We start from the raw sequence: 24,519 nt of genomic DNA, 5'->3' as shown, positions 1-24,519 counted from the left end.
CCTTAATATCAAACATGATATTAGTTTAAAGGGTTTTGCATTTGTACTGAGTAGCTCCCCAGCAATTTTATACTGAGAGGTACTTTGAGGCAGCTATTGGGGCGCATATGGAACACAGTCTGCAAAGGTCTGTTTTTTAGGATTACACTTTATTTGAAGTGTCTTGTAAGGCATTATAAGCACAATATAAGCTGATAAGCGCTATTCGTACTACAGTACATAGCAAAATCCTGTTAATTAAATTAACCTCATTACCTCATATGAAATCTACATGACCTCATATGAAACCTACACGCATTATTATAATTTATTATGCCATGCAATGTGTCGTTATAAAATAACGCATACATTTTTCATGTCTGTGTTGCGAAAAAAACCATAAAACCAGGTGTATTATGATGATTACACGCACTCACCTGGCTTACGATCGTGTATGTATGATGCGGTATGATTGATTTATATTCTTCTGGTCTTGTTGTCGTGTGCTTTTGAGTGTATAAATAAATCCTTGTTTACCTGTCAAAGCGAAGGTTTGAAATTCCATGGGATACTTGTTTTATTTATGTGTTGTTGACTGTAAGAAACTGGGCAGATGCGTGAGATTAAAGAAAAGAAAAACAAAACTATTTCAATGGCCATGATATGTGCTTTGTTCTTCATTGTAATAAAGTAAGACATTTTAGACCTGAGGCCGATTCTAAAAACGCCTTCTAAAACCTAACCATAGTTTTCTGAAAACATTCAAATTCTTACTAAAAATAAAAAATAAAAAATGATGCTACTATATTATAGCAACAATGAGACACAGAGGTGGCATCCGGATTGAAACGTATAACAACGTATAGGTAGCAACAGGTCTCAATGGGTTAATGAAAGCTTTAGTGAGATGCCTTGTTTTATGGTGGTTGAGTAAAGTGGCAGTTACAAACTTTGAGCTAAAATTTTCACTTGGTATCCCACAGCACACATATTCTGGTATTTAATTTGGAATCAAGGCTTACTTGTCAGAAATATATATATATTGATAGTTTAAAAAATGTCTGCACGTCACTCCGCTGAAATCAAATGTTGTCTTGCACCGCCTAACAGTGATTTACCAGCAGAGCAAGTGTTGACAAGTGATATATATCTGAAAAGCCAATATGGCTGATAACATCAGTCGGGATCTACTTTAGAGTCAAAAGCTTATCGTGTCTGCTGGCACAGCGTTGCACGCTCCACAACAACAACACATTTGTTTATTAGATACAGCATCTGACATCGATTCACTGTAGCCCAAACAGAAGCTCTGTTTACATAGATCCTCATAAGCCACAGCTGTGCTATCCTAGATAAGATCAGTGGTTCCTTGGGGGTGATCCAGCAGGTCCCCAGCAAAAAAAAGCAATTTTATACTTTGGCTATTTAAAAAAAACTCTTGAAACTTTTTCATTATTAACTAAATAAATCTTCTCTTATGGGGGTCCCTGGCCAAATATGTATCAATTCTTATGGGGATCCTGGACGTGAAAATGTTTGAAAACCACTGCTCTAGATCCCATCTATGCTCATTCAAGTTAGTTCTAGCCTACTATTTATTGATATTTTTTGTTATTGTAATGGTCATTTAAGAAGAGCACAGTAACTGAAGCTGTGCCCTGGATTGTGATTGTCCGTGTGAAGTATTCGACATTGCACGACCACTACTTTGTGCTCATTAAGTAGCTAATGTGATGTAATGTAAGGACTGCTATGTTTTACCAATGTTTGCTACGTTAAGGATGGACTATAGCCCAAACCCACACTGCACACTGTTTGTATGATATAATCTTATAATTCATTTAGTGAAAAATGGGAACACAAAACTGGGTTTAACATTAACGTGCAACACCATCCAACTGGAAGTTGATCTTGGCTTTCATTGTCAGTGGTGAATGAAGTAACCTTCATTGCCTGCATAATAAATATAATTCCAAGGGACTGTTCTTAGTGAGTGGATTTTTATTATTTATTACATTTACACACAGAATCAGTTCAGATTTAAAGAAATACTTAATTTTATGAACATCAGCTCCATCCATGACAATCATAAGTCATACCCTCTAGAGCATTGGTTCTCAAAGTGGGGTCCAGGGACCCCCGGGGGTCCTTGAGGGGCTTCCAGGGGGTCCACAGCAAAAGTAGTTAATGTAGCATCACAATCATTTTAGCCACTTTATCCATTTATACGTTGGCAAATTAAATATAGCAGATCCACAAGCTCATAAACATACAGTATTTTAAAAATATTCTAAATGACAACGAACCTGTCAGTTCCAGTGGGCCAAAACAAAAGCTCTTGTTTGAAGAAAAAAAGTTATTGTTTGAGAGTAATTTTTTTTTTCTTCAAATATTTAAATGTCTGAAAATATCCAACAATGTTGTAATGAGATGATAGGTAAGCTAAGAGGAATGGCTTGTAATTCCTGTAAATTGCTTTAAAAACACAGTTAGAATTAGTATTATCTCCAAGGCTACCTCTGTACTTTGTCATCTTTCTGCCATCTTACTGTATACATTTTTTTATTATTTAAAAAAAATGTGTACATAAATCTTCTCTTCTGGGGTCCCTGGCACAAAACCTTTTCAGATGGGGGTCCGCTTCTAAATAAATATCAATTTGGGGGTCCTTGACATGAAAAAGTTTGAGAACCACAGCTCTAGGGGTGGTGTGACCGCTTCACCTTGGCTGAGTATGCAAGGTGTAGTGCAGTGTGGCTCTCAGCGTGGGGCCCTTTGAAAGGGTTGCAGGGGGTCCCCAGCTAAATTGTTGATAGTTAGGAACCAAATGGATCCTTACATGTCTGTAAATCAGAGAGTATATAAATGGAACCTTATTATTTGGTTCCATTTGTACACTTTCAGAGTTAAATTAACACTGAGGTTTTTACAATGTAGATGGCGGTCCCAGAGATTAATAATACAATAAAATAAATCCTATCAAATGGGTGTCTGTGGCCTAATGAATATCAAATTGGGGGCCTTTGAAATTGAAGAGGTTGAGAAGCTCTTGTGCAGTGCTAGTTACTAGATGGGGTTGTTTACCACACAGGCCTACCAGGCCCAGTGGCCCAAGACCTCAGGAGGCCCCTAAACCAGACTTTTTGTGTGAATTGTCGGCTGTTATTAACTTTGCATTTCTAGTCAAAGGGTGTAGTCATTCATGTCAATGACAGAGCCCAAAAGGTCCTGTTGAAAAACTGAAGGAATAGCCTAGTAAGCCTACACATTCACATTGTAGATGTCACAAAAGAAAGAAGCTGTCATGTTTTTAGAGGGGCATGCGGAAAGAAAGTGCTAAACAGCATGTCTTTGACTTTGACCTCTGTATTGATAATACGCATTATGTAAAAAAACATTATCAAAAGTATAAAACGCAAACAAGCCAGTGGCTTATTTCCATTGTTGCGGTGTGCAAATTATGTTGTGCTGCATGATGTGGTGTGTGTTGGAAGCGCTAAAGTCCTGTTGAGATGCAGTGTGTTAAAATGGTGTTAGTGTTCTTGGGGAGCTTGTGTTCAAAATAGTTATTGTGGTGTTGACTGCAAGTCAGTGCGCCTGGGGTGAGGGCCTTTTACAAGTCTATGTCATTGTCCAGCTACTAGGTAGGGGCCCATTTTATCATAATCCTTTATAGGCTACTTCATAAAGAAGTATACTATAGAGCATTTGCAAATGGAAATACTCAAGTAAAATAAAAGCACCTCCAGCGTCGTAAAAGTAAATATAAAATAATACCACCAAAATAATACCTTATTTACAAAATGATACTTTATTTCCACCACTGTATGCCACCCTTACTATACAGTATAATAATACATTATACAGTATTACATCATGTATGGTCTGGGTGCACCATTTCCTATTCTCCTGCAGCTACTACATTTCACCACAAGGTGGCAGTCAGGCTTTAGAAATTTGGGTTGTGGTATTTATAAAAAATAAAAGAAACACGGAAGTGGAACAATTCATGTCCCATTCGGCTCTCCGTAGAACACGCAGCGTTGCCATGTCTGCTTATTACAAGCGACCTTGGGCTTGTTTTTCTGTCAATTTGCTTGTAAATATTGGTAGTTGCGTTTTTTGGGGCTTGTTTTTAAAGTGTAATTATTTGGGCTTGCTTCCAATTTGGTATTATTGTTTAAACCAGTTCTCAAACATTTGCATGTCAAGGATGCCCACATTAATGTATTTCTCTGCAGACCCCCCATCTGAAAAAAAATGTTTAACTTTCAAATACATTCCAAATATTTCACTTTTTCTTTTCAAGATCTTTTTAAAAATAGCAGATCTTATGAGCTTGTAGATCAGCTATTTTGAAATAGCCTCATGTGGCTTCTTTTTGGCTTGTTTTCATAGACCTGGCTGCTTATTTCTCTCACAACATCTGGCAACAATGAGAACAAGCTTGCAGCCCCACTGGTGGATGTAGACATCTCTCTCTGTCGTATGTCTGTCAATAAGTTACAGTCAACAAGGGAAACAACTGTATTTTAACCTTTATATGGGTGATACAGGTCAGTACTAGTGCTGGTGTAATAACAATAAAAGTGTCCCGCGTCAAATGATTGTCTTTGACACAAAGTATGACACGTTTAAGTGGCTAGCCGCTTAGCATAGTTAGCTTAGCATAGAATGTCAATAACAAACACGCCGGCTAGTATTGGTACTGCTGTAGGTTAAGCTAGCTCGCATTTAGCATCCCCAGCAATGTTTAGACTGTGTTCTGTAGTGATGTTTTGTTCTTGCTATTTTCTTGTATTGTTTACATTTTTTATCTGGCCTCCTTTTAATTTGTTCTTGATCATGTTTTGTATCTTTTTTTTTTTTTACTTGTGTTATTTTTCTTTTGTTGATCTCTTTTTATTTGTGTAAAGCACTTTGGGCTGCATTTGATGTCATGAAAGGTGCTATACAAATAAAGTGTATTATTGTTATTATGTTAGACTGCAAAGTGTTTTGAATATTGACCTTTGAAATTTATTTATTTACACAGTTGCATAGAACATTTGCATTGTCTCCAGCTTGTGAAGGTAGTGCATATAATATACAATAACTTTGCCATGTTGACAAATGGTAAGACAAATCCATTGTATTTATTTTGACTTGTTGATTGAGCCCATATGTTCTTGTTTGTAGACGCTGTAGGATGGTTTTGAGCGAGAGATGACTGAAAACAAAAATAATATATGATCAACAGAAGTAACGGGTAAACTTGGGGGTAAGTAGGTTCTGCTGGTTGTTGTCATGTTTGAAGAACCTCGGTCCACTCATATGTGTGTATAATGTGTGGTCGTTCTGGTTTCCTATCTCATTCCTGCAGGTTTCAGAAGTCTGACCCATGCTTTCCGATGAGCTCGACTCCAAACCTGAGGTGACCTGCCCTCCTATATTCCCTAGTACCTGTTAGTTGACAGAGTATTTCACTCAAATTGGAGTCTAGGGCTGCAGCTATCGTTTATTTTCTTAGCAATTTATTCTTTCAATTACATTTTTGATTTATCGAATAATCGAGAATTACATTTCTATTATTATTATAAATTGATTTATTTTTCACAATCAATTAAATCAATAAGTCTGGTTACCTGTTGCACACCCATTTGAGTCTGAACATTAAAATGACATGTGCTTATCGCTTTCTCTGTTTCTCTCATCAGCTGCTGGTGCAGTTTGTACAGAACGCCTCCATCCCATTGGCACAGGGTTTGGAGGACTCGGAGTCCAAGCACTGCTGCTTGCCTCTGCTGGCAGCCACTGGGAGCTCTCTATGCAGCCCACTGGAACTGACAGGTATGTGGTCATTTAGAGCTTTCAGCCCACTGGAACTGAACTGACCCTTTTATGACCATTTAGACTAGACCAATGGTGCTCAAAGTTCTCCCTTTAACTCTGACAGTATACAAATGTATACTGTAAGATGGCAGAAAGATGACAAAGTACAGAGGTAGCCTTGGAGATAATACTAATTCTAACTGTGTTTTTAAAGCAATTTACAGGAATTACAAGCCATCCCTCTTAGCTTCCCTATCAGACATTTAAATATTTGAAGAAAAAAAAACGTACTCTCAAACAATAACTTTTTTTCTTCAAACAAGAGCTTTTGTTTTGGCCCACTGGACCTGACAGGTTTGTTGTCATTTAGAGATGTTGTTTCAGCTCACTGGTACTGGCAGGTCTGTGGTCATTTTAGAGCTTTCGGGCCACTTACTGACACGTTGTGGTCATTTTAGAGCCACCAGGCCACACCAGCCATGTTCATGTTGATTCCACAAGTATGGGGTGAAAAACCTCAAAGTTGGCACTTACACTTTAGCGCTATGGCAGCAAAGTCATGTGGTTATTGACTTTCACTTTATCCCTTAACCACAAAAATGTTCAAATGATCTTGAAAATGGCTGATCTACAAGCTCACAATTCAATTCAAAGTTTACATTTCAACGTTTACATTGCCAAAGCAGAAAGCACAATACAACAATACAGCAATACAATCAAAACAAAAAATATGTACATTTGAAAGTCAGAATCTTCAATAGATCAATTTCTATGTACCAAGATCACTGGGTGCAGGTATAGTGCAGGAATATACACATTGATTAGTCTTTAGGGTGGTTGTGTTCCGTTTGATATCCTTCTCCTTTCACAGCAACTCACGAATCTTGCTGCTGTGTTTGCACATTGTTGTACTTCACAATGTGTTGCACCGTGAGGTGTTGTGATCTTGTAGATCAGCTATTAAAAAAAAACACTTAAAAGTGAATGGGTTTCACAGGGCTCTGTGTGTCATTGGATTAACATTCATTATGACCAGAAAAGGCTGGGGCCTTTGTGTGTATTTTGTCTGTTGTCTCATATAAATGATATTCTTATGTCTTAGCATGAAATGTAAAGGCCCAATTCACTCAGAATATGTTTCTGAGCACGGTTAATGACTGTTCATGTTGCATTTCCTTGCGCACACAGTTAGTGCCTAGTCAGCACGGTGGCATAACCGTGCTCAGCCAAAGCCATCCGATAGGAGGGCGTAATGACGTAGATACTCAATGATTGGGTTCAGGTCCTGCAGTGTGAAAGCAATCTGAGTCAACACAAAATTCATGCCTGAATATTTACTGCCAGACAGTTGAGGAGGGACAACAATACGTTTCCAAATCCACAACTATTCATAGAAAACTACAGTCATTGTCACCGAGGCTATAGACGCTGAATTGCCTGTTACCACGTGGTTGATTACAGGCTATTCAGGTAAATAGCTCAGGTTTTCACCAGACAAAAAGGTTTTGTGTATAATACAGACGGATTGGCACTCGGCAAAGCATTTGAATTATAATGTGAAACTAGTGATCTAGTCCAGGCATGTTTTAATTTGGACCGGCAATGGCCATTCTCCCATCAATCATGTGCCATATACATGGACTTTATACAAAACTTTTAACAGTGAGACCAAAATTCTTTTACTTTTCAGCAGCGGCTACAATGTTGTACATATGTTTTGACCAAACTCCTAATTGGATGTTATAGTTTAATGTTATGCCTAACCGTGTCTTGGCATGGACTCTTTTCAGTTGGACGTTTTGCAGAGGTATAGTGTGTATTCAGGTTATGACTAATCTCTCTCTCTCCATCTATTGCCGCATGCGCACACAGATCTCTTTCCTCAGGATTGTTATGTCATTCCAAAAACCCAGGTTTAAGAAGGCCTCAGAAGCGCATTGTGTAGAGGAGTCTTAAAACTCTTGACTCCAGGGCAAACTATCTGTACACTGTTTGTACTCGACACAAAATGAACTTGATTCAGATTATTATGCTTCATATTGTCAGTGATGGGTAGAATTACCTATAAATGGGGAGAACTGACCGTATTTCGTTGCTGTCCGGCTGAAACCTTGTATATTTTGTCAAAAACAGGAAATGGGTGGAAAACGAATCTGTGTTACAATGGATCCGAAGTTATTAATTAGTCACAAGCTCTTAATACTTTTCACTGGTTAAATATTTATAAAACCCACAGACAGACGTAACCACTTACGACCTGGTTGTCCCTATTTTGGGCATGTCATTATAGGCATTATAATTTTGAAATGTGGAGATTCAAGGTTTCTGCTCCTTATCAGTCACAAAGACCTGAGTTTGAATCAGTCATATCTGGCATGTCTCAGTGTCCCTCAGTTTAATGTCTCTCTACCCTTGCCTATACAAATAAAGCTTCAAAAGTCAAAGATTAATCATAAAAACAGGAAGAAAAAAATTCTTGGGGTACCGCTGGATTACAAATGATTTGCAATTGCGGGGGCAGTCGAGGTAATAGCACAGTCAAGTAATTTTTTATTTTTTTTAAATTGTATTTTATGCCTTATTCAGACAATGAACAGAGACAGGAAAGTCAGGAGAGAGAGAGGGGATGACATGCAGTAAAGAGTCTCGGGTCGGATTCAAATCACGGTCAATTTACTTACAGACACATTTAATATATCCCCAACATATCCCCAAGAGCGATCGTCAGCTGCTTACATTCTGGAACTGTCGATACTCGCAGTTGAAAGGTTAATTCAAATTAATTGGAGTGTAAATGTACATTATTTTTTTTGTATCCACTCTCTGCGGCCTTCAACCCATATAACACTCAATTATTCTGCCTTAAGGTAACCGCTTAGTTCATTTAAAAACGTAATCAGAAGTTTTTGTGATTTGTCTTCCCAGATGGCGGCCTCAGCCATGAGCCCAAGAGCACTCCTTCCCTGTCGGAGTTCGGGGGTGCTTCAGAGCGAAGCCCCATGGTTGTCCAAGCCCACTCCCACTCGAGGAGCCCACCCAGCCCTCCGCCGATCCTCCACGACCTGCAGCAGTCAGACAGCACCTCCTATGTCCTGCTAAACCTTGCCAAAGGTGAAGCAACATTAAAAACACAAAGCAAATGCCCATGCTAGTATAATCTGTGCAATTGCTATCTGCCAGTCTCTGGATCCATTGTGATTCTGTGAATGAAGGCACAACAGAGATAATCCTTTTCATCTTTAACCATTTAATAGACCTGCCTACCTGTATGCAATGCATTTTGCGTAGCAGGTATGCAATTTGACATCAAACTACACTGATACAATTTGTCCACAACTGTGTCATGACGGTCTGTAGTTCTTGAGAGTTTAAGGGTTGGTTTCTTGAGGAGTAGTGTGACTCTGCCCGACTTGAATGCAGATTGGATGCAGCCTTAGGTTGCTGATGTGTTGATGATGATGGTAATGAAAGGGAGCAGATCAGGGGCAACGGTCTAGAAGATCCAGAAAGGCATGAGGTCTGAAAATGTCACCAGTTTTATGACCTCATCTGGAGAGCGAGGAGAGAAGGAAGACAGGCATATGTTGGCGTTGAGTGAGTTCGGCACTTGATTAGTGGACAGATTGGAGAAAGAGTTGGGCCACTCACACAGCTACCCTGTGTGTCTACAAACAGTTTAACGCGCTATCTTAAGGTATTTAGCAAGGTCTGTGGCGACGTGAAAAAAACAAAAAAACAACAATAAATCACTGGCACTGGTGAGTACATTATGATATTAAACTCTGGCGTGGAATGTGTTAAGGCAGTAGAAAGAGGACTTGAGCAATGGATGGTGACTGAGAGGGGAGAAGGCAGAAATGAGTTAGTGAAAGTGGGAGAGGCCATCTGATTAACCCGTTTTGTGCCACTTCATTTCAGCTGCCGTAAGACATGGTCGCTCAGCTCTGAGGGTTTCAGATAACCAAGGAGCTGGTGGACACGGGCGTGCTGCCTTGAAAGAGAGGGCAGTGATGGTCAAACAGATGACATAGTGGAGACTAGGAAGGAGGAGGCTACAGTCTTAGTTGAGAGGGAGGGGAAGGAATCGGGGTCAGGGAGAGAGGAGAGGATAGAAGAAGAGAGAAATGTTTAAGGACCTCACGTTGTGTCGAGTGGTAACAGTTTGAGGGTGGCTAGGTTTAGGTGGCGAGAGAGAGAGACGGAGAAGGTTATGAAGTGGTAATCAGAGATGTAGGGGGTAACAGGTTCGAGGGAGAACCTCTAGAGAACCCTTTGTCAAATAGCTCTATGAGTAGGAGGAGAAGGAGATGTCGAATGAAGACGGAAGAGACCTGACAAGAAGATACTTATCTGTGGGTAGGTTGAACTTGCCCATTAGAATGCGAGGGGGAGTGCCATCTTCCGGAAAGGAGCCGATAAGAGAATCTTACTCTTCCAGGAAGTCCCCAAGTGGCCCCTGAGGAGGATTGAGCACAATGATGCAAAGAGGGGCAGATTGTGTTGTCGTGATAGCATGGAATTCAAATGTGGAAAGAGAAAGATTAGAGACAGAAATTCCACTTGGGAGATATATGTCTGATTGTGCGGTACTCTGCTGTAACCGCTGAGCAGAGTGCACTTTTTTGCCAGTATGCAGGCCCTAATAATACTGTCTCATGACATGATATGAAATAAACTGCGTCTTTCTCTGTCTTTCTTTCCGTGTCTCTGTCCCTCTCTATGTATGCAACGCGCTGCCGTGAGTTGAAGAGGCTGTGCGTCATTGTGTTCTTTAGATAACGATAACAACACGCATAATAGCAAAACTATGTCGACAATGTTACTCTACTGAAATGAATGGTAATCCAGTGGCTTCCTCAAATCTACGGTATGTTTTGTAAAAATGGTCGTCAGTAATGTTAAGCATACCTTGAGTCCAAGCCAGTGGGCTAAACTTGGCGCACCCCCGGTTTGATCCTTTTAAGCATTAGCACGTCAGCATTACGGCTCACTATTTGTTGTTGACTAACCTTTCTATTTATATCGCTCCCTCTTCATCTTCAGGCATCAGCACCTCGTCGGAGCCGCTGATCTTCTCCGCAGATGGAGCAGGGGAGGACGACGACGACGGGGTCTCGTCCGGGGACTACGGGATGGATGGCAGCGCTCCCTGGTACCTACGGGTGCAGGAGCTGGCACACGACAGCCTGATCGCTGCCACGCGGGCACAGCTTGCCAGGGATGCCAGGGCCAGCCAAGATGCCAGGGCTGCAAGCGTCAGTAGCAGTAAATGTCTTCTTTTTATCTTAATCAGTACAAGCAGATAACCATTGAAGTTTATCTATAGGGGATACATTGTTAACAGTGCAATTAGAACGTAATTTGTCAAAGCTTTTCAAAGCCGTTGTAGGCTAGAAAAGCAACTTGGATGGAATTTCAGGTAGCAAAGTGTACTCTGCGCCACAGAGTCTTGGCTCATACAGTATGTAGGCCTTGAGCTAATGCAGCAGACAAAAAATATTGTCTCTCAGTACTTCGGTCTTTGCACTGCCTTTCAGTGCAGTGTGGAGTACAATGTCTGCAGCACGGCTTGCCTTAGTGCAGTGTGGAATAAAATGTTCAGTCCCTGAGCTAGTATAAGTACCCCTCCAGCTGCCAATGATTAAATTATGTCCTGTACAGTAGGTACCCCCTCAGCATCAATGTGTCTTGTTACAGACAGACGTTACCACTGACTTGACGTCGGTGTGATTCTTGCTGATAAATTCCTTCCAAATACCCTGGCAGTTTAAAAGAGAGAGTGATTGCATTCCATATTCAGCATAGTATAGCCGTCATTTTATATGACATGTATTATATATATCGTCCCTGTGAGGCGGAAACCTTGTATGTCCAAAACCGTTGCTTTTCAGGAAATGGAAAAAAAGAACCTGTGTTCCCATTGGATCCAATGTAGTTATTATTTAGTCACAAGGTCTTTTCTTTTTTTATAATAATCATTTATTTTTGCGATTTTTCATTTTACACTTAGACTGGACTGCAACACAAGGTTTTTGTTAATACTTTTCATTGGTTCAATATTTATAAAAACCCACAAACACACTTTAAAAACACTTTTACAAACTCTTTGTGAGCTTGTAGATCAGCTATATTTGCTGCAACACTCTTGCATGACAAAATAGGGCATTCATATACGTAAAAAAAAAACATAAAAATTGAAACATGTAGATACAAGGTTTCCGGCTGACAGAGACGATAATATAGCCCTTCAGTGGGTCTGAGATTGTCCCAGATGATTGGTTCTATACAGCCATAGGCTCCAGACTCCTATGGAATCCTCGTCTTCTCAATCTCCCTCCTCCGGCTTCTTTCTCCTCCGGCTTGCCTAGGCGACCACACACACAGCTTCGTGCCAGACGGGGAGAAGCAGCGCGAGCTATTGTCTCGGGTGAGCCGCCCGCTCTCCAAGCAGATCCTTCGCTGCTCTTTCGAGGGCTGTTGCAGGACGTTCACTTGGCCCGCTCACCTCAAGTACCACCTCAAAACACACAGGTAAGAGGAGGGACTCTCTGGAGAACATAGCAGGCTTCTTATTATAAAGTTAGTTTCGGTAGGGTTGGGCATTTAACCCAAAATATATCCAACCCGATATTTAGAACCAATAACCGACTTAATCTTGCAAATTCAAAAGAATCGACACAAAAAATTCGAATTGATTTTTTTGTAATCGTCTAAATTGATTAGTGTTATTAAACACTTAATATTATACTTTGTTGTACAATGGTGCTGTACAAAAAAAGTGAAAATAACCGACCGTCCATTAATCTTAAACGAGGCAAGAGTTTGAAATAATCCTGATATTGATTTGAAGTCATATCGCCCAGCCCTAAAGACCGAAGCCCATAGCAGACGTATAACGAAGTCACAAGATTGTCATGGGCATACACGCTGTAGTCCCATAAGCAGCTTGGAGTTGAGCAAACCTTTTTTTAATATATTTCTTTACACATTTTCCCAAGTCAGCTACTACTGCTTATCACTATGCAGTAAAGGTACTGCATATTGTTATCCTCATAGCATAATTGCCTAAGTCATATTTTAAGGTTTTTGGAAAAGGAGAAAAAACACTATCTGCCTAAGTCATCTCTTGACTTAGGCAAAATGTGCTTTTTCGTCATTTCATTGCTGATTCATCCTCCCTTCCCTGTCTAATGCTAGTTACATTCCAAAAGTCATCTCTTTGACTTAGGCAGATATGCATTTGCCATTGTTAACTGACATGACCTAAACGGTTTAACTGTTTATTACGAATGAAAATAAAAAGGCTATCACCCACCATAATGCAATTGTTTAAAAAACAAACAAAAACAATTAAATGTATTTATAAATTCATCTTGCATACCCCAGGTTGATTTCTTTTATTGTAGATGTTAAATCAAATTTTCTCCTTGAACACTCTCTTTGTTTGCCTTATTCTCTTGTGTGATAGCATTTCTCTAACGGCTGTATCTACTTTGACTACTGAATCGACCGCAACTTCTCCAATTTAAAAAAAGAAAATGAAAGCGCATCACTATAATACTTGAATTTAATCTCCCGATATTGAATTGTATCAAACATAAACAAGGTGGATTGAATTGACTGTGTAGAATCATTAGCAGGCAAGTTGAGGAGGTTGCTGGCAGTAAGACTGTTTACACATTCTTTGATTTACTTGTGGTTGCAGCAGCTGGCCGGGGCAACAGAAAACGGCATCAAAGCGGAGAGGAGAAGACTGCTTATGCAATTTGTGCAATGCAGGAAGCTCTGATCTTGTTCATTGTATCAGTTTTGGAAAAAAAATCGATTGGCGGTCAGCCTGCCTGATAAGTGTGGTGAGCTGCAGTAAATGAGCCTTTTATGAAGGCAAAGTTCTGAGTAAGCATGGATTAAAGTTCTCAGTCACGACGACTGATTTCAGTAATTTGGATTCCACAGAAGCCTTCTTTTTTAAAGATATTTTTTGGGCCATTCTGCCTTTTAATTGATAGTTCACAGTGGAGATAGACAGGAAACATGGAGAGAGAGATGGGGAGAGACATGCAGTAAAGATCGTCGGGAACGGGACTCGAACCCGCGATGTACTGTCAGGCTACATTAGAGCCTAATGGCCCGGACCACAGACGCATCGAGAACTTGTAAATAGGCTATTTTTGGTTATTTAAGATTAGAGCATTTGAAGTGGTTAAACTAGCAATATGTTCAGAAGCATCGTCCATAAAATCTTGAATAGTCTCGGATATTTCATTTAAAAGCCTCAATCTGTGATTTCTTTACCTGGTTGGCAGTATGTAGAACAGCAGGAACAATATTACTAAAACATCATCATTTTACATATTGTGTTAATTGTTTAGGAAACAGTGCTTTCACAAATCACACATTAGAACTTGGTCATACAAATGTTGTGAGATTTTTATTTTTGCTTTAATCCATAAACTCCTGAGTAAATCTCCTGTGTTTTATACGTGTGCTTGTTGTCTGCTTTTGGGGCGTTGAAGGAACGACCGTACGTTCCGGTGCGGGGCAGAGGGCTGTGGGAAGAGCTTCTACGTGCTGCAGAGGCTGCAGGTTCACATGAGGACCCACAACGGAGAGAAGCCCTTCATCTGCAAAGAGAAGAACTGCGGCAAGAGGTTCACCACCGCCGGCAACCTGAAGAACCACAAACGCACGCACACAGGTCAGAGCCACAGACATTACACACCATACAAGACTTTACCAGACTTTACTGTCTGACTATTATTCATGTGTTATCATAAACACCCCCCACTGAGTGCATAGAAGAAAAAAAGTGAAAAATAAATAAAGCAAAAATAAGTACAAATTAAATTGGGGGCAGTGCTCCTGTAGCACTCTTAAATTAACTTTTATACTTCATGTATTTCTGAGACCCATTTACCCCAGTTTCTTTCAAATCCATCTTCACGCTTTCACGAAAGTAATTCTTTCCATCTCTTTGATCTCTACAACTGTTATTTTCCAGTTGTTAATGGACGGTGGTTTTATATCCAACCAACCCCTATCTGAACCTTTACGAGTTCATGAGATTGATATTGAGGTATTTTTTTGATACATGCACCCTTTGTAGGGTGACCTTAGACCTTTTACTCAAGCTTAACATTGCTAACATTGTCAGGCCACGCCATAACTAGCAAATACAATTAAGATAATAAGTCAAACTGCTTCAGCATAATATGTATCTGCTGGGTGTGTATATACTCTATCTATATATGTATATCGTTGCTGTCTTTTTCTTTTCTTTTTTTGTAAATGAACGCCTACTTGATCATACTACAGCTGTTTTGGACATATGAGGTTTCCACCCGACAGAGACGATGTATACATATATGTTTGTGTGTATGTGGTTACTTCCAGGAGAGAAACCTTTTCTGTGCGAAGCAGATGGTTGTGGGCGATCGTTTGCAGAATACTCCAGTCTACGAAAGCACATGCTCGTACATTCTGGTGAGTGGGACACACTTTTTCTTAATAAGCCGAGGAGGGCTGAGGAGCAGAGCTCTGGAGGACCTCACATTTCAGGATTACAAGTGAATATGTGTCAGGGAAAGAAAGCCAACCGAGAATCGTGAAATGTGGGTTTGTGTTGTTAGTCATAACTCTCCAAGGGTGCTATGTTTTAGGTTTTAGGTTTTGGAGTTGAAGGAATACTCACGATTTATTGTATTAACCCATTAATTCAACTGTTTTTTGAAAATAGTATAAAAAATATGAAATATTAAAAAACATTTAGTTCCAGGGACCCCCAGAAACAAAGATTTGAGTTACAAATGTTGGCTTTAAAGATATATATATATATATATTCAAAGATTTGCAAAAATGTTCACGAAAAATAAATGTTCACGAAAAATAGCAGATCTGCAACCTCATAGGGCGGCACTCGGTGCCGCGCTATGAGCTTTTATATCTGCTATTTTTGATTAGCCAAAGAAATCTAAAATGACACGGACACGTTCCCTGTCTTAATGGATTAAAGGAGAATTCCGGACAAATTAAGTGTTATCTTTCATGTCTCGTTACTCACCTAGCGACGTAAAAAGTGGCGTTCTTTTTTTCCATATATTCCCCTGTCGTCATTTTTTAAACACCCTCCGTTGTTATAATGGGAGCGAGTGGGTTAGTGAAGTTCGTCTATTATAACCGACGCAATGTTATTTTTTTCTCTACTACGATTCATTGTAGAGTCTCATGATAGTCAAACATGCGCTGAAAATTCCTGCGAGCCTGCCGTTAATGGCGAACGATTTAACACTGGATGCTTGTTTCTTTCCAGAACCTGGCAACCCGTGTTGCCAGATTCTGGAAACAAGCAACCAGTGTTAAATCGTTCGCCATTAACGGCAGGCTCGCAGGAATTTTCAGCGCATGTTTGACTATCATGAGACTCTACAATGAATCGTAGTAGAGAAAAAAATAACATTGCGTCGGTTATAATAGACGAACTTCACTAACCCACTCGCTCCCATTATAACAACGGAGGGTGTTTAAAAAATGACGACAGGGGAATATATGGAAAAAAAGAACGCCACTTTTTACGTCGCTAGGTGAGTAACGAGACATGAAAGATAACACTTAATTTGTCCGGAATTCTCCTTTAAGTACATACCAAAAAAACGCTAGCTACAGGAACATTCCCTGGACCAAACAATGAATACTATAAACGTCTGCTCTAAAAATACTCTGCGTTCGCCTCACAGGCAGCCTCTCGCTGCTCAGCCATTTGGAGATCCTCATAGCTGCAGACACATACAGACACATAACAGAGCCACACATACAGTTGAAACTCTTGTCTGTAGTTCTGCCACCATCCAATTATGTCAGTGATGCCACTCACCACCACCCAGTGATGCCATCACTAACTAAAATATAGCATATCTACTACGCTATTTGTGCGCGACAGGGTCATAAAACGAAGTATTACAATGGGGCGAAAGGGATCTTAACCACTTCAATGTTAGATCTCGTCCCTGTCGGGTGGAAAACCTCATACAGTATGTCCAAAACTGTTACCTTTCAGGATTCATATTCAAAAATAGCAAAAGTAGCAGATCGACAAGCTCAAAACATTGCACGAAGGGACACGTTTTGAGCTTGTAGATGTGCTACTTTTGATGCTTTTGTGTGATGCTGTAGTATGATCAAGTAGGGCATTAATTTACAAAGAAAAACTAAATATGGAGATGAGCAGTTTCTGCCTGACAGCAACGACGTGTAATGGTGAATGGGAATGTAGTCTATTGAAACCAGTCCTCATAAGTACAGTAATAATAAGTAATACAAACGTGTGTGTGTGTGTGTGTGTGTGTGTGTGTGTGTGTGTGGACTCAAAATAACCAGGTGAGAAGCCCCATCAGTGTGGGATCTGTGGGAAGACTTTCTCTCAGTCCGGCAGCAGAAATGTCCACATGAGGAAGAGACACGGAGAGGAGGGACTCACCTGTGAGGGCAGAGAAACAGGTCAGACACACATACACACACACACTCTCTCACTAAAAAGGGAAAAGTTCCTTACAATGTCGATTTATCAATCAAATTCTACTGTACTTGTGGAGACATTTGGTCCTCACAAGTATAATATTAATATTGCAAGCACAGACACCCACGCACGCACGCACGCACACACACATAAAGGCTGTGTTGGGCATTAGCTGTACTCAGCCCAAGTACAGATGCTGTTTCATGGTTTGTTACATCAAAGACTGCAGCATGAATTGTTCATGATGTTCAGTTCTTTAAATGATGAATTCTATAGCACTTTCTTTTTTCACGTATTTGGCTCAGATTCCGCACAAGCCCTACAGGTTTGAAAGAGCATCTGTGACTGGCTGCACAGCAGACATATTTCTTTTTGAATCTGTCTCAAGTGTATGAGCAATAACAAGATACCCCTCATTACGCTTGTCTTTACAGAACTCATTCATTTTTCTTGCAGTCACTGGACAAAATTCCTCGTGTTCAGTTTTAGAACAGGCATTATGTCTTTTGAAAAAGTTCTTAGTAGCTGTGGTGGATCATTTTGGTAATGGGACCTACAGTAGGTTTATTCTTGGTTCTAATCCCAGTGTCGCTCTAATGTTCCTCTAATGATTTGTTAGTTGTTATTGTATCGCCTAAATTAACAATGTTGTCCTATATTGGATTTGGTTTCAACAATAGGATGAGTTGAATATAGGATCTTTTTAATGGGGGCAGTGGGAGCGATTTTCTGGCTGCAGAGGCCCACCACAGGCCGAACTGTGCACTTGGCGCACACACCCTCAAGAAGTCCCAATTAAGAACGATACATTTAATTGTGCCCCCAGAGAACTGTCTCTTTGGCGAGAGTGGACATGATGTAAATGATACCAAACACACCCCTCTCTGCTCACACGTTTCCCCTGTGAACAGAGAGGTTCATACATTTTGAAACATTTTCAAAAAATAATTGAGATAATATTTCCGTATTATGGCCATAACGCATTATTTATTTTGATTATTGATATTTGGATAATTTCTTTGTGTGTTGTCACTTGTCATTGCCTGTTGCAACTTTTGTTTACATGGCCTGAAAGCCACACAATTAAATTGTTAATCGCAATTATTTGTATGACAATTAATCAAGGAAAATGTGATAATCGTGACAGCCATTACACATTTGGGGCATTGATTTCAAAATAGTACGCCTTTAGGTGCAGATTAAGTACTACTTAACATATTGGGTGCCAGAATTTTATAATAACAGAATACGTTCGGTGCCGGGAATCTCACCGTGAAGCTCCATTGTGCTGTTTAAAGCTGTAGACTCCATGATGAGCGATCCATGAAAAAAAAAGCATGCCTCCATTTTACCCGATGGTCCTGGCTAACGGCTGGAACGATAACATCTCTCACGCGAGTAACAATGGCGGAGCGATCGCGGATGCAAAATTAGTTGTTTTCCCCAGCGTAAAAAGTTTCGGAGTTATAGGCGTTTTAGAGAAGGAAATAGACCGGAAGCGGATGGGGAGCCATGTTTTTGACACGATGATCCATCTGGCCCTTCCTTCTCAGAATCGCCTAGGGTGATCCCAGAGCTGCTCTAGCCTCTCCCGCATGGAAATAAACTAAAAAAACAAAAAGATAAAAAAAACGTGTATATATACGTTTTTTAGGAAAGTTGGCACTCCACGAGTGTATTTGCAAAACCGTATTAATACGGTTTTGGTACTCAATGTGTTAATAAGGTCTAAAAAATAAAGTTCTTACCTAACATCGTGATAACAAGCAACTGCTTTGTCATTCTCAGGCCAGTAGTCTGTAATCCAACATGGGCAGAAAATTGTGTGTAGTCACTAGTCAGGCTGTGTAGAAAAAGGTCACAGCTTCTTCATCACTTTGCCAGACTCCCACTTAATGTTTTGCTTTGCGTGTAGACTAGAGGAGCCTGGTGCCTGAGTGACCTTTCCTCTGGCGCTCCGAGACTCCAGACGAGGTCTAATGGCACCCCGTTCCCACAGGCAGATTTAGTTCTGTGAAACATTTCAAATGAAATGGGGGCCCCCCGAGCTGCGGCCATATTCCAGTGCTTTCTGTGCCGTGTATAAAATACTTATTTTTTCGCCACGCATTTTAAAGATGAGAAATAATATGAGTTGTGAAGGTGAGGAATGCGAGAACCACTGATCAGAGACAAGAGAAGAGACATAAAATGCACGACTGGTATTGAAAGTGCGGAAAATGGGTATTGAAACAGTATCAAAATATTCAGAAAGTGGTCTGTTTGAATAAAGCAGACTATGCGCATCAATTCAACCGTATATCATGGTTTCCTTTCATATTGTCTTATAGATTTAGTTGTAATGATCATCTGATCTGTGCAGCATTTAGGCAACAGTGAATCATGATTGTATAAAATTGCATTACATTGTATTTGAGGACCTTTTGAGGCCATTGGATAATGTTTTTATATAAATAAATAAATAATATGTAATGTAATGTTTCCGGGCTGCGCTGTTTCCGGTGAAATCTAGAGCTATTAATCCATTTAGACCGGGAATCTGTCATATTTTTTATTTCTTTGGCTATTCAAAAATAGCAGATATACAAGCTCACGCTATGAGTTTGTAGATCTGCTATTTTTGAAAAATCGTGAAAGTGTGCAAGTCTTTGAATATATATATTTTAAAGCAAACATTTGTAACTCAAATCTTCTGGGGATTCTACAAATGTCTTCTAAATCCTAACAGTTTTTTTTAAACACTTATGTTGTTGCTATAATATCAGTGGTTCTCAAAAATGTTCATGTCAAGGACCCCCAAAATGATATGTATTTGGCTGCGGACCCCCATCTCAAAATATCTTTTTCCAGGGACCCCCAGAAGCAAAGATTTGAGTAAAAAAAATGTTTGCTTTAAAAATTATACATATTCAGAGATTTAAAAAAAAAATCAAGCTGCCGCGCTATGAGTTTGTAGATCTGCTATTTTTGAATAGCTAAAGTATAGAATGGTCGTAATGGTTCAAATCTAAAAATGACACAGGTGCGTCCCCGGTCTTAACTCTCTCTGTGCCAATGAAATAAAAAAATATGTTCATACTGTGCCAGCAATTTTTTGTTTTCAAAGTAAAAAAAAAGTGCTTAGAAAGCGAGATACAGCCTTTTTCAGTTATAAGTTAAACAAGGAGTGGATGGAGCTGCACATCTTCAGATAATGATATCTTGGGTTCTGAACATTCTTTTAAAAAAAATAATAATAATAATTTTTAATAAAATATAACTCGTTCTGGCACTGAGGGCATTCAGAAAAGACTTGGGATAACTCGTGGCTTGGCACTGAGAGAGTTAATGGGTTAAATGTGCCTCAAACCTCCACGCTTCTCCTGGCAAAGCAAAGAGAAAATTCAGCAATCATAGTCAACTAAATCATGTATTGTTTTGCAAACGACACATAAGGCGGTTAGTTTGTTATACTTGTTTATTATCTCTGTGCATGACATACATTCCAGAGTCTTATGTACAGTAAACTGCTGAGTTGCACTCATCAGAACATAACAGGAGGATGCACAAACGCAAGTGTACAACGCACAAGCTCGCCGGGGAAATGCACGACACGCAAACACAACAATTATTATTTAACCACTTAAACCCTTTAAGACCTGAGGCGATTCTTAAAAATGTTTTCTAAATCCTAACAGTTTTTTGAAAAAGAATCAGAAAAATATTTTTTCACGATTTTTCAAAAATAGCAGATCTACAAGCTCATAGCGCGGCACTCGGTGCCGCGCTATGAGCTTGTATATCTGCTATTTTTGAATAGCCAAAGAAATCTAAAGTGACACAGATGCGTTCTAGGTATTAATGGGTTAAACCCTGTTATTATACTTAGTTGACCGGGGTACCCCAGGCCTCTATACTTAAGTCCGCTCCATTTTTTCCCTCTACACCAGGGGTCTTCAACAGGGGGTCCGGGACCCTTAGGGTGTCCTCAGAGCTACTACAGGGGGTCCGCCAAATCTTTGTGTGGTTGGGGACCATTAGCTGAAAATAGCAGATCTACAAGCTCACAACGCCTCGCGCTGCGAGCTTGTAGATCGGCTATTTTCGGAGAGTCGGTGTAGAGGGGAAAAGAGCAGACCAAGTACAGAGCCAAGGGTCAAGTTGACTAAATATTGAGGGTTTAAAAGTTAACTATCTGAAAATACTCATTAGCATGAATCCAACTATGTATGAAATCTATGAAAAAAGTTTAATCTGCAGCATAATTTTATACAATATTTAGTGGGGGTCCCTGCTTCATCTCTCTCAGCTAGGGGGTCCCTGGCCTAAATACGTTGAAGACCCCTGCTCTACACCAAATCTATTCACTGACAATAGCTGATGTACAAGCTCACAGCATGTCGCAATGCGGGTTTAGTAGGGTGGTTAATAATCATTTAAACGTGTGTGGAGTGTGGGTGATTTTGAGTCCCCACTAAGGCTGTTTAAAATGGGTCTAGAAATCCCTAAATCGGCCCCTACCCGTTCCCCAAGTGTCACTGTGGGTGCTGTTGTATGGGCACATAATTGAAGCTGTGTGTGTGTGTGTGATTGACAGGAGAGGCTCTGACCCAAAGCAGCTTGCTGGAGGCTGATGGGGAGACAGGTGACAGCATGGTCACCATGACGACGACGTCGGTGGAACCCATGAACCTTCATCATGCGTTGCTGAGAGCTCAAGGTAGGCGTAGGATCACGTGTGACACAAACGCGTCACCGGCAGAGGAGGACGGTGATGGTAACTACACAGTCACAGCTCATCATACCTAGAGGGACATGGCATCCCACCTAAACAGTCATGTCATACATGCAGGAATGACTATTTGACTTAATGTCTTTGACATTAGTTGTTCTCGAACTTGTACATTTCAAGCACCCCCCTTAACACATTAACCGCCAAGAACGTAGTCCTACGGTCCGTTAAATCCAACTGTTAAGCGCCGAGACCGTAGCCCTACGGGCTGCGGTCTTTTCGCGCATGCGCGGTCCGGGTGCACTTTCGGATTTTTTTTGATCCACTTCCGTTTCCGGTTTGATGACCGGAAATAGAATTATTTGGGATCCGGTTTTGACGATCACGCCCGCTCCCATTCTACAGACGAAACTGAAACTCAATTCTCTTCCTGTAGTTTTTTCTCCTCGCATTTCACTGTTTAACGTAATCCGCTCTAACTACAACATGGATACCCCGTTTGACACGCGATCTTCACTGGGAGATACAGGGAGATCTCGTGGATGTAAACAGACCGTGTAGAGCTCAATCTTAAGGATTTTAACAAGATCTATGGCGAAATGAAAAAAAAAAAAAAAAACACCTTGGCACTGGTGAGTACATTATGAGATTAACCTCTGGCGGTCGATGTGTTAAAGGAGAATTATGGACTAAAGTTTTCTTACCTTTTCTATGACGTTATGATATCTTAGGATGAAAAAACATGAAAAAACAGAAGTCTCGCTAGACGAGATTGAAATCTCGAGATTTCAATCTCGTCTAGCGAGACTTCTGTTTTTTTTTCTTCTGTTTTTTTTTTGGGGGACAGTGTTCTGTCACTATGAACGTCAGATCTCACAAAAAAAAAAAAAAAAAGCCATTAGAATATGTGATCTAACCTAAGGCCTATCCGCGCACCTTTTAAGCTGTGGCGGCTCAGGGGTGGAGTTATGAAAATGTTCTACTGTACCATTCATCCTAAGATATCATAACGTCATAGAAAAGGTAAGAAAACTTTTGTCCAAAATTCTCCTTTAACTATGACCGTGTACAAATGAAACCAAGGGACCCTAACTGGTCCATTTCTACACTGTCAGAGTTACACACTTGTAAGGGTCCATTTTAGCACCCCTAAAGGAACCCAGTGAGTCCCTGGACCCCACTTTTTGCTTTAAATACAATTGAATTCATTTTGTATTGCATATTTCATAACACAACAGCAATTCAGTGTGCTTTACATAAAGCAGAAAATGCATTTTTGCCCACAACACGTCACAGCAGAACACGTTGAGCTTGTAGATCACCTGCGTGCAGCCAAGTATAACTCAGGCTTTACTGTAGGTTTTGGCCTGTCTTGACTAGTTAAGATTGAACGAGGCTTGTGAAAAATGCCAGGCAAATACTAGCAAAGTACCACGGTTGGCTGGAGTAGTGCCCATTTACTTGGAAAAGTTACTCCATTTTGTCCTTCAGATTCCCCAAAATGACTTGTCAGCATTCCTCATTAAATCCAAGCAGCAGAGCCAGCCGCCAGCTTGCAGAAAACTCAAGGACAACTGTAGCAACACATTCCTGCAATGTGACAAGTGTCTGTCAAACACCGTTAACATTTCCCTTCAGCCAGCCAGGAATGAATGGATGTCTAAGAGGAGGACCTCGCTGTCGTAGTTCAACCTCGGTGAGGTTGTTACGAGTCGTTTCCCCCTGTCACAGACACCTTTGATGTTTAGCGCAGCAAACCTTTTTAGCTCGAGACTCAAAAGAGAAATGTGGTGTCTATCTCCCGGGAGGCCGGGACCCAAACTGAACCCAATTCAACAAATGTCTTCTAAATCAGTAGTTTTCACTCTTTCCAGATTTTTTAAACATGTTCAAAAATAGAAGAATGTACAAGCTCGACGCTGTGAGCTTGTATATCTGCTATTTTTGAATAGACAATGCAACTTTCTAAAATGACACAGATACTGTAGATCTGCTAATTTCACTATTTCTTACAAGTTTCTTTTAATTTATGGATTATACATTTCTGAAATTCTTTTGACAAGACTCCCGACCCCATTGTTTGGGAAACTCCAGTTTTAGCGTAACGTCTCTTCTCTCTCTGAACATGGTGTCTGTTTTTTCTGTCCAGGTTCTGCAGACTCTGTGGTGGTTCTCTCTCAACCTCATGAGCTGGTGACGATGACATCCGAGGGCCATGCGACGTATGGAGAACAGGTCACGGTGGCTCTGCTATAGTGTCGTCATGATGCAGTTGTTTCCCCCTCACATCATGTTTGAGCGGTCAGTCAAGCAAAAGGAATGGACTTAACATGAAGACGTCTATCTGTAAATAGTTACCATTGACTTTGACCCTTGTAGATATATATGTAATTAGCTGCCAATAACGGTTTTATTTTGACAAAAATCACAAAAATACTAAAGTTTGTACAAAATGAAATTTTTCCTCAAGTTTCTTTTTTGTTTTTTTAAGAAAACAAAGTACTCC

General features: G+C 40.3%; 2 protein-coding genes across 6 annotated transcripts in view; both read left to right on the top strand.

Moving 5' to 3' along the window:
* The window catches only part of LOC308103590 (E3 ubiquitin-protein ligase pellino homolog 2-like), a 243,242-nt gene that overhangs the window by 152,200 nt on the left and 66,523 nt on the right, over nucleotides 1–24,519 (top strand). The gene's annotated exons all lie outside the window — the stretch shown is intronic.
* Nucleotides 4,426–24,389, top strand: znf410 (zinc finger protein 410). Of its 5 annotated transcripts, none has more exons than XR_013934764.1 (12): nucleotides 4,426–4,535; nucleotides 5,158–5,239; nucleotides 5,342–5,392; nucleotides 5,676–5,808; nucleotides 8,716–8,901; nucleotides 10,834–11,055; nucleotides 12,159–12,321; nucleotides 13,496–13,643; nucleotides 14,307–14,488; nucleotides 15,184–15,273; nucleotides 17,164–17,283; nucleotides 21,879–21,898. XR_013934764.1 is itself a non-coding variant. In XM_080453741.1 (12 exons), the coding sequence occupies exons 3-12, from the start codon at nucleotides 5,360–5,362 to the stop codon at nucleotides 24,267–24,269; spliced, it is 1,359 nt and encodes a 452-aa protein (XP_080309867.1). In that variant the 5' UTR covers nucleotides 4,426–4,535; nucleotides 5,158–5,239; nucleotides 5,342–5,359; the 3' UTR covers nucleotides 24,270–24,389. The 5 variants fall into 5 exon arrangements, 4 of the variants coding, with proteins under 4 accessions (XP_080309867.1, XP_080309869.1, XP_080309870.1 ...); XM_080453741.1 differs by lacking the exon at nucleotides 13,496–13,643 and adding an exon at nucleotides 24,163–24,389 and having other exon boundaries at nucleotides 21,879–22,001; XM_080453743.1 differs by lacking the exon at nucleotides 13,496–13,643 and adding an exon at nucleotides 23,547–24,389 and having other exon boundaries at nucleotides 21,879–22,001.

Source organism: Gymnoscopelus braueri, assembly GCF_963280865.1.
Source record: "Gymnoscopelus braueri genome assembly, chromosome: 16".
Lineage (NCBI taxonomy): Eukaryota > Metazoa > Chordata > Actinopteri > Myctophiformes > Myctophidae > Gymnoscopelus > Gymnoscopelus braueri.
Note: the sequence above shows the minus strand (reverse complement) of the source record. Positions and strands in the feature narration are given on the sequence as shown.